The sequence below is a fragment of the Elephantulus edwardii genome, unplaced genomic scaffold (genome assembly GCF_000299155.1).
Source record: "Elephantulus edwardii isolate Elephantulus edwardi_28Jun2011 unplaced genomic scaffold, EleEdw1.0 scaffold00271, whole genome shotgun sequence".
Lineage (NCBI taxonomy): Eukaryota > Metazoa > Chordata > Mammalia > Macroscelidea > Macroscelididae > Elephantulus > Elephantulus edwardii.
In genome coordinates, this window is record NW_006400021.1 from 1,868,833 (window position 1) to 1,880,861 (window position 12,029).

General features: G+C 40.5%; 1 protein-coding gene across 3 annotated transcripts in view; it reads left to right on the forward strand.

Moving 5' to 3' along the window:
• Nucleotides 1-8,921, forward strand: part of MARVELD2 (MARVEL domain containing 2) — a 46,844-nt gene extending 37,923 nt beyond the window's left edge. For all 3 annotated transcript variants that reach the window (XM_006900030.1, XM_006900031.1, XM_006900032.1), the window contains 4 exons: nucleotides 1,745-1,893; nucleotides 2,170-2,341; nucleotides 7,815-7,865; nucleotides 8,772-8,921. In XM_006900030.1, coding sequence (XP_006900092.1) covers nucleotides 1,745-1,893; nucleotides 2,170-2,341; nucleotides 7,815-7,865; nucleotides 8,772-8,894 — 495 coding nt within the window. In that variant the 3' untranslated portion in view covers nucleotides 8,895-8,921. The remainder of the gene's footprint in view (nucleotides 1-1,744; nucleotides 1,894-2,169; nucleotides 2,342-7,814; nucleotides 7,866-8,771) is intronic.
• The last annotated feature ends 3,108 nt before the right edge of the window (nucleotides 8,922-12,029 follow it).

The following is a 12,029-nucleotide window of genomic DNA, read 5'->3' on the forward strand; positions in this document are numbered from 1 at the left end:
GAAGATATTGAGATTGTTCACAGCTTTAGTTTGCTTGGCTCCACAGTCAACATTTTTGGCACCAGTATCCAGGAAATTAAAATGTGTATTCCGGCCCCAGTCACTGAGCCGCCGCCGAGGACTCAGCTGCCTCCCCCTCGAGCCCCCTCGCTTCCCGACACTCCGTCCCCCCTGCCCGCCTTCTCCCGCCACCGCCTTCCACAGGCCGTTTCCACCGAGGAAAAGGAATCGTAGCATATGTCCGCTATCCAGAACCTCCACTCTTTCGACCCCTTTGCTGATGCAAGTAAGCGTGATGACCTGCTTCCTTCTGGGACTGAGGATTATATCCATATAAGAATTCAACAGAGAAACAGGAGGAAGACCCTTACAACTGTCCAAGGGATCGCCGCTGATGATTACGATAAAAAGAAACTTGTGAAGGCATTTAAGAAGTTTGCCTGCAATGGTACTGTAATTGAGCATCCAGAATATGGAGAAGTAATTCAGCTACCGGGTGACCAACGCAAGAACATATGCCAGTTCCTTATAGAGATTGGACTGGCTAAGGACAACCAGCTGAAGGTTCATGGGTTTTAAGTGCTTGTGGCTCACTGAAACTTAAGTGAAGATTTTCTTGCAATGAGTAGAAAATTTCCCTTCTGTTCCTTTTCACAAGTTTAAAACTTCACAGCTTTTAACGTGGACTAGTGTAACACTTTCATGCAATAAACTGAAAAAAGCCATGGGGGAAAAATGTGTATTCTGATGTGAAAATCTGCTGTTAGGAACCTCTCCAAAGTACTGAAGAGCAGTGGTGTCTCTCTGGAGACTAAGGTGCATCTGATACAAGCCATGGTCTTTCAATGACTTGTTATGCATCAGAGAGCTGGACAGTGACCAAGGAGGATAGCAGGAGAATTGATGCCTTTGAGCTGTGGTGCTGGAGAATAGTATTGAGGGTACCATGGACTGCTAGGAAAACAAACAGATTCATCCTGGAAAGGGTTAAACTGGGTGGCTCCTTGGAGGCAATGATTCTAAGGAAGGCCCTCTATGAGGTGGTTTGATTCAGTGACTGGGATAATGGGGATGGGAGTGTCAGAGACAGTGCGATTGGCACAGGACAGAGCAGAGTTTTGGGCTGTTGTTCATAGGGTCGTTATGAATCATAAGCGACTTGACACATAACAACCGCCATTGATTTGGAACCAACACATAGATGACTCTTCAGTAGGTTTTCAGAGGCGGCGGTTAATTGCATGGGAGAAGATTGCCCATCTTTCTCCAATAGAGAAGCTGGTGGATTTTTTTGTTTGTTTGTTTGTTTTTATTATTTTGTGTGCGTGTACCATCAAATCAGATCTGACTGGTACAGGAGGATATTGCGCCTCCTTCTCCGGCAGAGCATCTGGTGGATTTGAACCGTGTTCCTCTGGGATTGCAGTGCAGTTTCTTGCCACTAGGCCACCAGAGCTCCCCAAGCTGGTGGATTTGAGCCACACATCTTCAAGTTGTCAGCACAACTCCTTTCCACTAAGCCACCAGAGCTCCCTGATTCTCATTAACTATTAAAGGTAGAACAACTTTGTGACTCTAAAGCATGTTAATTCTGAAGAAAAATGGTAATTGCTTTTTCTACAAGGGGCTGGAGGAGATCCAGTTTTCTTCTAAGACTAAATTCAGGGCTTTTTTCCTGCCAGTTTATGAATCAGTCCTCTTTTTTAATTTTTTTATTTTTTTTTTATTTCCTCCTTGACTATAGTATGAAATGCCTACCAGCTGTGACAGACAAAAAGACCCAGAAGTTAATTTCCACAAATTGAAAGAAACAAAACTGAGGCCTGAACTCCGGAGTGGTCACATCCCCTCGGGCCACATTCCCAAGCCCATTGTGATGCCGGACTATGTGGCGTGAGTGCATTGGGCCTGCAAAGGAGGGAGGCTGAGAGCTCTCCTTAAGCACTTTTCATTTTCCTTTTGTCTCCAAGTTAGCACTCTCTGCTTCAAACAGTTTATAATTTAGCTGTTTATTAGTTGAGAGATAATATGTTGAATTTAAAGTAAATATATGGTTAGTGAGAATAAGTTAAACTGGCTTCAGTTTTTCTAAGCAATTTCCATTCAGCTTTATTTTTAAAAATATATATGTGTTTATAAGTGTTTTACTTAATTCTTCTTTCCCCTCAGAAAATACCCTGTGATTCAGACAGATGATGAACGAGAACGCTATAAAGCTGTGTTCCAAGACCAGTTTTCTGAGTACAAAGAGCTCTCTGCAGAAGTTCAGGCCATCCTGAGGAAGTTTGATGAGCTGGATGCAGTGATGAGCCGATTGCCTTACCATTCAGAGAATCCACAGGTCGGTACCTATAGCTGGGTAGAGGTGCTCACAGCTTTACAGGAAGGACCAAAGCTGACTTTTATAAAACGTAGAGAATTCACAACCTACATCTGCTGTGTGGGTCTAGGAAATTAATTTGCCATCTTTAAGTTACCTGGTCAGAATTACAGTTTAAAGTATATAGTGTATTTTGCTTTCACTTTTTAAGCAGTACTTTATTTTCTTATTGAAATAAACAGAAATATACTTGAGAAATGTAGTGAGTTGGTCAGAATCCCAGATGAGGACAGATGGCACACTCAAACTAGATGATTATAGATCTCCTAGGGAGCTCTTGTGACCTAGTGGTAAGGAACAGCACTGCCAACCTGAAGGATGTAGTTTGAATCCACTGCTATTTTGAGTGCACCAGAAAGGCATTCTCCTCCTGTGTCATTATACTGCCTCTGAAAATTTGCTGGAGGGTCAGCTATGAGCCAGTTCCTACTCCATGGTATATAACAACAGTTATGTAAGGGAGGCATCTCCAAGAGTAAGTAACACCAAGAAACTATCATCCCAGATCCAAAGGGCAGAGAGCAGGGTGAGTTAAGGGTGGAAAGTGAACTGGAAGGTGCAGATGCGAACCACAGGGCATATAGACCATACCGGTCACCATCATAATTTTAACAGAGAGGAAAACCAGAGAAAGTAGAGATGTACTTATAACTCAAAACACAGTGCCACTGAGGCCGTTCTGACTCATAGTGACCCGTCATCAGAATAGAAATTATAATGAGAAGAGGCTGTCCATATTTTTCCTTTAGAGCAGCTGAACGCTTCCACAAGAGCTCCCTAGTCATGGGAGACTTCATTCTTTACTGTAATGTTATGTTTGTCTTAAAGTTGTTGTGATGTTCCCTTGAATCAGAGCTGACCCATACCTGGTGCACCCATGGGTTTGCAGAGGCAGTAAATCACACAGGAGAAGATTGCCCAAATGACTTAACTTATAAACGTTTTTAAAGAGATGTTTTGCAACATCATTGCAACTTCATTGGGTGTCATTTGTGGGTCCAAGTAAAATGAAATCTTTGGCAGCATCATTATTTTCTTAGTTTATGGCAGTGTTGCTTACTAGTCTGGTTCTGAGCAATTTTGTATGTATATTGAGGTGCATCTCAAACTGGAGGCACTGATTTTCATCAGTAAGTGCTTCAGGTCCTTTTCACCTGAGCACATGTGGTTGTGTCATCTGGTTGTCAAATGTTGTTAATGAGTCTCCCTCCAAAATCCCGATGCCATTTTCTCCTTCATACTGTGCAGCTTCTTGGGTTATTTACTTAGCATATAGGGTAAATAAGTATAATAAAATGATACAACCCTCACATATGCTTCTTTGTAAATGAACAAGTTTCACATGGTGAAACTGACTTTTAATTAAGTGTCCTGAATTTCTCATTGTTCTCAGTATTACCCATCATTTGTTTTGATCCATGCAGTTGAATGCATAGTCAATTAAACAAAGTTCTTCTCTGCTTTCAGTCATCTGACATAGTGCTTCCTTTTGAGTGCTGAATTTAAATGTACTTTTAAATTTGTTTTAATCCAGCTCTGCCAAGCTCACCATGCACAGCAGTGCTGTGTTCTCAGTGTGAAAGTGATGAAGTAGTGTCAGCTAAGAGACCCCAGGATCAGGAAGTAGGAGAAATCTAGCAAATGATAAACGCTGAGGGTCACTGAAGACCATTTTGAAAGCAAGCAAGCTCCACAGATCAAAGAAAGTTGAGCAGCTTAGAAGCTTTTAGAGCCATTCAGGGAGGAGCAGGCAGCCCCAGGCATCTGGGAAGAGCAGTCTGGCTGGAAGAAAGGGTGCTCTAACGCTTGACTCTCACCTGCAGATCTGGAGGCCTCTGGCTTGTCATGCTTTTTTGAGTGCTCGGGAGGCCAGGCATATGTGTCTGCACTTGGGGCCAATTGATTGCCACAGAAGCTGAGAGTCTTAAGTTTTCCTATAATACTTGCACAGGCTAACAATAGACACTTCCACTGATTTTTAGCAGTGTGCCCAGGAAGGAGCCAAAGTGACAGACCCATCTTTATTATTGGTGTCTCCTCCAGTCCTTTTCTAATGTAGAAATACTAATATTATTACAAATATTATTATGAGTTAATGTCTCATTGGACAGAAGTCTGTTGGCAAGGCTGGTTCATTTTCCCAACATTTCCCTAAGGAACTATCTTAGATATGTTATATATATATGTTAGCTATGTTATATATATATAGATATGTTAGGAAGAACACAGGTTGTATAAAGCTAGTATGTGCCATTTGAAAAGAAAATAATTCCTTTACTCAATTAAGAAATCTTTTTAACAATTTTACTAAAAAACATCAGTTACATGACATAAAATGAGAGTATTGTCCAAAATAACCTCACTGGTCCTCACCACCTCTTTAATTCTGTCTATAGTACAAGTTCTAGACATTACAGCTCTAACTTCCATCCAAAGAGCTCAGTGCCCCAGTAGGTGAGAAGCTGTGCTGCCAGTCCAAAGGCAGGCAATTCAAATCTCCCAGCTTCTCCAAGGAGGAGAGATGGGCATTTTCCTCCCATATGGCTTAGAGCCTCTGAAAACCCTCTGGAGGGTCCGGAGTGAGTCAGTTCCAGCTTGCCAGCATTGAGTTTTGTTTGTAGGGAACTCGGATGGCCTTGTTCTTAGGGAGTTACACTGCTAACCCAAAGGCATGCCAGTGGCTCTGAGGGGAAGAGATGGGCATTCTTCTCCTGCATGACTTTCAGCCTCTGAACCCCAGTCAGTGGAGGGTCAGCTTTCAGTCAGTTCTGACTCGACAGTTGTGTCTCCATGTAATTCTGAAGCACAGCACCCCTCGCCCCAGGCAGTTAGTCTCTTCCCAGCTTGGAACCTATTAATAGAAATGACAGTGGGATTATGTTTCATCTTCATTGTTCAGAAGCAATCAAAACACAACTATTACTCCTGATCTTAGTATTTAAAAGATGCAGTTGTTGTTGTTGAGTACCATTGCATTGGAACCAAACCTCCAGCAGGTTTTCAGAAGCAATAAGAGATTGCCCGTCTTCCTCCCAAGGAACAGCTGGCGGACTTGAATAATGTGCTTTCAAGATTGCAGTGCAACTTCTTAGCACTCAGCCACCAGAGTTCCCTATAAAAGATAGTAAATAACTAAAATATATTGGGAAGAGAAAGTAAGTAATGGAGAATGTTCCCAGCCGGGTAGGAGAGGCGGGGAGGGAGCTTTTTAAGACTATAGATTTTAGTTTTATTTTTTTATTACGTTTGCATTGCCTAGTCATCTCTTTTGTACAGACTGAACAGCCCCTCAGAAATCAGTGTCTATTTGTGTTTTATCGACTATGCAAAGGTGTGTTTCATTTTGTGGATCATAAAAGATTATGGCTCACAAGGAGAATCTCAGAACCTTTAATTGTGCTCATGAGGAATCTAGTCCAAGACGTAGACCTACCCCGTGTACCTAGGCTGTTGTGGGAACAGAACAAGAGAACACTGCTTGGTTTAAGATCAGGAAGGGTGTGTGTCAAGGTTGTATACTTTCTCCATACCTATTCAGTCTGTATGTTGAGCAAATTCTTCACGAAGCTAGACTCTGAAGAGAAATGTGGGATCAGGATTGGAGGATGACTCATCAACAGCATGCCTTATGCTGATGACACAAACCAGCTTGCTGAAAGTGAAGAGGATATGAAACACTTGCTGTAGAAGGTCAAGGAAAACAGCCTTTGGTATGGATTACATCTCAACATCAAGTAGACAGAGATCCTCACCACAGGCCCAATAGTCACCATTACCCTAGATGGAAAAATGATTGAAGCTGAAAATTACTTCATCTTGCTTGGATTAGCAATCACAACCCTTAGTACCAGCAGTCAGGAAATCAGGAGATGTATTACAAAGGGCATGACTGTAGTCAGGGACCACTCCAGAATACTAAAGAGCAGTGGTGTCAGTTTGAAGACTAAGGTGCACCTGATTCAGGCCATGTTCTTTTCAGTCACTGGATAATGAATATGGATGCCAGAAGAATAATAGATGCCTTTGTATTGTGGCACTGGAGGAGAAAACGGAATAGTCCATGCTGTGTACCATAGAGTTGGAACTGACCCCTACCTGACCCTCCAGCGGATTTTCAGAGGCACTTAATTTAATGGGAGGAGATTGCCCATCCTTCTTCCACATTGCAGCTGGTGGATTAGAACCGTGTGCCTTTGGGATTGCAGCACAGCTTCTTGCCATTAGGCCACCAGAGCTCCCTGCATAACCCATAGACTACCAAAAAACAAAACAGACACATCCTGGAAAGCATACAGCAGTGAAAAAGATGCCAGGCTTCATCTTTCATACTTTGGACATGTAGCTATGGAGGCTATTCCTTGGGAAGGGATATTCTGTTTGGAAACATGGAGTATCAGTGAAGGAGAGGAAGACGTCCAATGAGATGGCTTGATGCTGTGACATCAGCAATGGGCTCTAGTGTGTCAGAGATGCTGAGGATGGCACGGAATAGGGCAGGGTTCAGAATGGCTGTTTATACGGTTGCTATGAGTCATACATGGTTCAGTGTCATCTAACAACGACAGTAGTTCAGGAGTTGTGCTGCCAGCACAAAGGCAGGCACTTTAAACTGACCAGGTGCCTGACCAGGTGCTCCATAGGAGAGAGACGGACAGTTTCCGGGAGGGCCAGCAATGACTGGGTTCCATCTCGACAGCAGTGGGATAAATTGATAATAAAATTAGGAGAAACCTTTTATTCCCTTTTTTCAGAAGTTGAATAGTCTCTACCTCTTAATTCCAACATCTAGTAACTTGAAAAGGAACTTTCTGAAAGAGATGAGAAAATGTTCCTTAATCATGATCATTATGTCAAGTATTTTATAATGATCTTTTTTAAAAAAAATTTATTTTATTTCATTATTTTTTGTGTGTACCGTCAAATCAGATCTGAGAGGTACAGGAGGAGATTGTTCCTCCTTCTTCAGCAGAGCATCTGGTGGATTTGAACCGTGCATCTCTGAGATTACAGTTGGCAGCTTCTTGCCACTAGGCCACCAGAGCTCGCCTATATAATGATCTTTTATATAAGTAAGCTTTGTTACAAAGCTTTGTGTGGTTCCTATTTCTTTTTTGCTTGTGTGTAAACTGAGGCTTAGGGAAGCTATCTTGCTTGTCCAGGTCAGCCTAGTAGGTGAGCATTGCTGGGACCTGGGTCTCTTATCTGCCAGCAGGGACCTTTCTGTTGTTTACCCTGATCTCCTGTGTCTGGCAGATTGTAAACCCTCTGATATTTGTCCTTTGCACTGAGTTTTTATGTATGAATATTTTCATTTAAGCACTGTTTGAAGACTGTTGTCTATTCTAATTTCTAGTATGCTTTAAGATCTCCTTGAGACATAATGTAAGCAAATGCCAAGTGTCATAATTCATTGATAAACATACTCCATTTTTAGGAACATGAGAGAATTGCCAGAGTCCATGAAGAGTTTAAGAAAAAGAAGAATGTGAGTAAAACCATTTTCTTCTTCAAAGTGTGCTCTGTTCCAGGTGCAGGGTGATACGTAATAGACTCTTTTACCTTTCCTGTTTCTTTATTTTTCCTTCCCGCCTCTGTTCTGTTTTTATTTCTTAGGAAATAACTTGTTATGGGAAATGAGTGAATGAATGCTGTGTGTCCCTCTCTTCTCTGTCTTCACTGAGCTGCCTGGGAAGATGAGCACTGATAGGGAACTCCCCACCCTACACTGCCTTCCACAATGTTGTCATAAGGGGGGAAAACACAAAGAGAAAGAAAACAAAAGAATTATTATCATTCTAGATCTCTCTGACTCCATCCTTAACTTGATCTCAAAATTGGACTCAGAATAGGAGTGTTTTTCTAAACTTTTTCAGTACTTATCCTTACCTCTTTACTGTGCCTATTAAACCAGTTAAACCACGAACAAATGGACTGGGAAATTATGGTACATTCACACACTATGCAGCATGCAGGAGCAATGATTTTGTAAATTATTACCTAACGTGGGAGGGACTGGAGAGCATTATACTGAGTGAATTAACTCAGTCCCACAAGGATAAATATTGTATAAAACCATTATTGTAGACTGAGTATAAGGATCCAAGAGGGGTGGGAGAGAGTGGAAGCAGAGAGATGAGGATGTGCAGGGGGAAGGGGGCATTAATCATTGGGTTGTACAATTTGATGGGTGGGAGGTTCAGGGAAATTGAAAGAACTTGTTTGAATTTGTACCTGAATTTTGTAAATAAACTAGTAGAAAAAATGTAGTTGAATTTAAAAAAATGGTTTTTAAAATCTGCAGTGAGTAAATCACTCGACAGGGTCATTTTGTGGGTGATAGTACAAGCTGAGGATGTCAGCAGCTGAAGTAATGGCTCTGTTTCTTTTACAGAATCCTACATTTCTGGAAAAAAAAGAACGCTGTGATTACCTAAAGAATAAACTTTCTCACATAAAGCAAAGAATTCAAGAATATGATAAAGTAATGAATTGGGATGTACAAGGTTATCCCTAAACCTTACTTATTTGTAACCACTTTTTTATGGCAAATTTGATATTTATTTACTGCTTTTTTGTTGTTGTTTTTTTATACTAGTCTCTGTGATACAGAAACAATTCCTTTATGTAAATATACCAGTTAGCTTCTGGTTGATGTCACCTGCATATGATGCTAAGCAATATGGTTTCATGCAAACATTTCAAAACAGATGCAAATTTACTGAGACTTTTACTCCCAATGAAAGAGTTCTATATTTGTTTCTACACAATTTTATATGTATCTATCTTGTTCAAATGTGGTATCCTTTGAAATGATTTCGAGATCAGATCCTTGTGATGTGACCAAAAAATGTCCTGTCAATACTGGTGCTGCTTATTCAGTTTTTAACTCAGGTGAATTCCTAGGATTTTTTAGAACAGATTTCTCTTCCTAGGCAAAGGTGTCATTTGTTTTCCCTTGAAAAGTGATTGAATCCAAGATCACTATTTACAAGCTTTGAGATCATGAATAAGTTGTTTAATTTCTCTGTGCCTGTTTCCTCATCTCTGAAATAGGACTAATAGTACCTACCTCACGAGGTGGTTATGAGGATGAAAGGAGTTATTTGCAAAGCACTTAGAATGGGATCTGCACATATAAGCATTTTATTGTTGTGTGCCTTTGTGATGTGACCCTCTCACTGGAGTAAGGATGCCTGGCAGGGTTTCCTACACTGTAATCTTTAAAAGAGAAGTTAAGCAGGTCTTTATTCCCATGAAATCTCTGGTAGGTTCCAACAGCCAGCCTTTTGGTTCACAGCTGAGGTGGTGCCTCTGGGGCTTCTTGGAGTTAGTGAAATCTACAGAGGTGTTTCCAAAATGAGTCAGCTACATAAAATGAGTCTCAAGAAGGTCCTTAATGAGCAAACTCTGCTAGCCAATCACAAAAATATGTGTGCTCCTGACCTTGTTTTCTGTGGTGGTTACTCTCTCACCACATGTACCTGAGGCAGCTGCTTCCCCATGGTTCTGAACTACTGGAGGCTAGTAGCCTCCCTCTTTTCAGTCATTGTCATTGTTCACGTAGCCCAAACTCATCACTACATGTGTGTAGAAGGAGGTTTAGATGGAGTTATTCTTTTCTATCTCATTGTACATGTGTCCTAAGACCACAGAACATTTCATTTACTTAAGATGTCCTATGATTTACTGGGATGTTTCATTTTCTCAAGAATTATCAAGGCATGGGGCTTTATTTATAAGAAACATTCTCCTTTGATTTGTATGAACAACAGACTGCTTAATAAAATATTAAGAATCATCCTCCAATCCTACTCAACAGCATGTATTTGTAGATGACTTCCCATGTGTAGAATTTCCATTTTCACCTCCTCTGGCTGCCATTCTAGAAGAGAAGCACTTTGAGGACTGAGGTGTACCTGATTGATGCTGTGATATTTTCATTAACCGCATATGAATGCCAAAGTCAGACAATAACTAAGGAAGACTGAAGAATTGATGCATTTAAATTATAATGTTGGTGAAGAAGATTGAATATAATCATGGAGTGCCAGACGAACAAATAAAAATTATCTCACAAGAAAAGCATAACCAGAATTCTCCTTAGAAGCAAGGACACACGGCTTCATTTCACTTTAAATCTGTTTGCAGAAGGACCTGCCTTGAAAACATCGTATTTGGTCGAGTGTCAGCAAGAGGAGGACTTTCAAGTAACTAGATGAGCCCAGAGACTGCAAGAGACACAGCCAAGATTGTGGGGACTGGCAGGGTTTCATTCTGTTGTACATGTTGTTGGGTGCCATTGAGCTGACCTCATAGTGACCCGATGAACAGCAGACCTGAACCTTGCTGTATCCTCCCCATGGTCTCTCATACTCAAGTCTGTTGTAGTGGTCAGCATGTCGATCCATCTTGTTGAGGGGCTTCCTCGCTTTCCCTGACCTTCCTCTCCCAGCATGATGTCTTGGACATAGAGATCCATCAGTCAGAACTGACTTAATGTATCTAAAAAGAAAACCAACAGTGAATGTGCAAAGAGTTTCTTAAGATGATGAAACTGACGATAAGGCAGCTTGTGAGAAACCAGAGATTTCTAATATATTGGCTACTGAACTAACTTCCCAGTTTTTCTTTATCATGGAAATCTTACATAGTGTTTGTTGTTAATAATTCCATGGCTCTCACCTCTGTCTTAGGCCCTAATAGTTTTAATAGAAGGGACTACCTACAAAGCTTCACTTTCTGATTTACATATTACAGGTCCCAAGTTAACATGTCACTTAGGAAAAGTGCCTCTACTTTTTAAAAAAAGTTGAAATATTATTTTTATAGACTTTAAAGGGTTAGAGTAATAGTCAAATGCAATGTTAAGAAAAATTAACTTTGTAAAACTGTTTTAGTACAACTGTTAATCTGAAAACCAATGTTGAATGATGAATTTTAAAAATTTTTATGTAAAAACCTAAGTGTATTTAAATGTCAACTACTCATTGCTTTGTGTGTGCCCTTCATTGTTTGTTTTTCTAGCATTCCTGTGTTCACTGGGCATGCTACTTCTTGAAACTGTTTTTGCTTATCAGAAAATAAACTTGAAAGTCTTTGAAACTCTGGAGGTCACGGTGTTCAGGCAACTCACTACTCCCCCCTCCTGTTATTTGCAAGAATTCAAAGTCAAGGCCACCTTTGGCAAGTTATGAGTCCCTCCACTTAGTAATCTTTCTACTACCTGACTTTTAAGTTTGCATTCTGTCTTGAAATGTAATAAATGTGAAGATATTGTCAGTATACCTAGCACTTGGAAAGGGAAAAATGTATAATCTTTACTCATTCATTTGCCAGTTGTGTATCAATTGCTTTTATTATACTAGTCATTCGTAGATCTGGTCATCAGTGAAACAGATGTAGACCCTGGGATGACTGTCTAATGAAAATAGTAATGTTTTTATCCTTGTAATACGCATTCTACATATGGATTTGTGTAGTGGGCCTCATACTGAGATGCATCAAAATTCAACTGAAACATAGCATAAGGGGGGAAAGAAGTCTATACTCTTTCTAATTTACATGTAATCTTACAAATTTTTTTGAATTTTTTAATTTTTTAAAATAATTTTAATGAGCATTTACAGAGATTTTGGATTTCCATTCATTC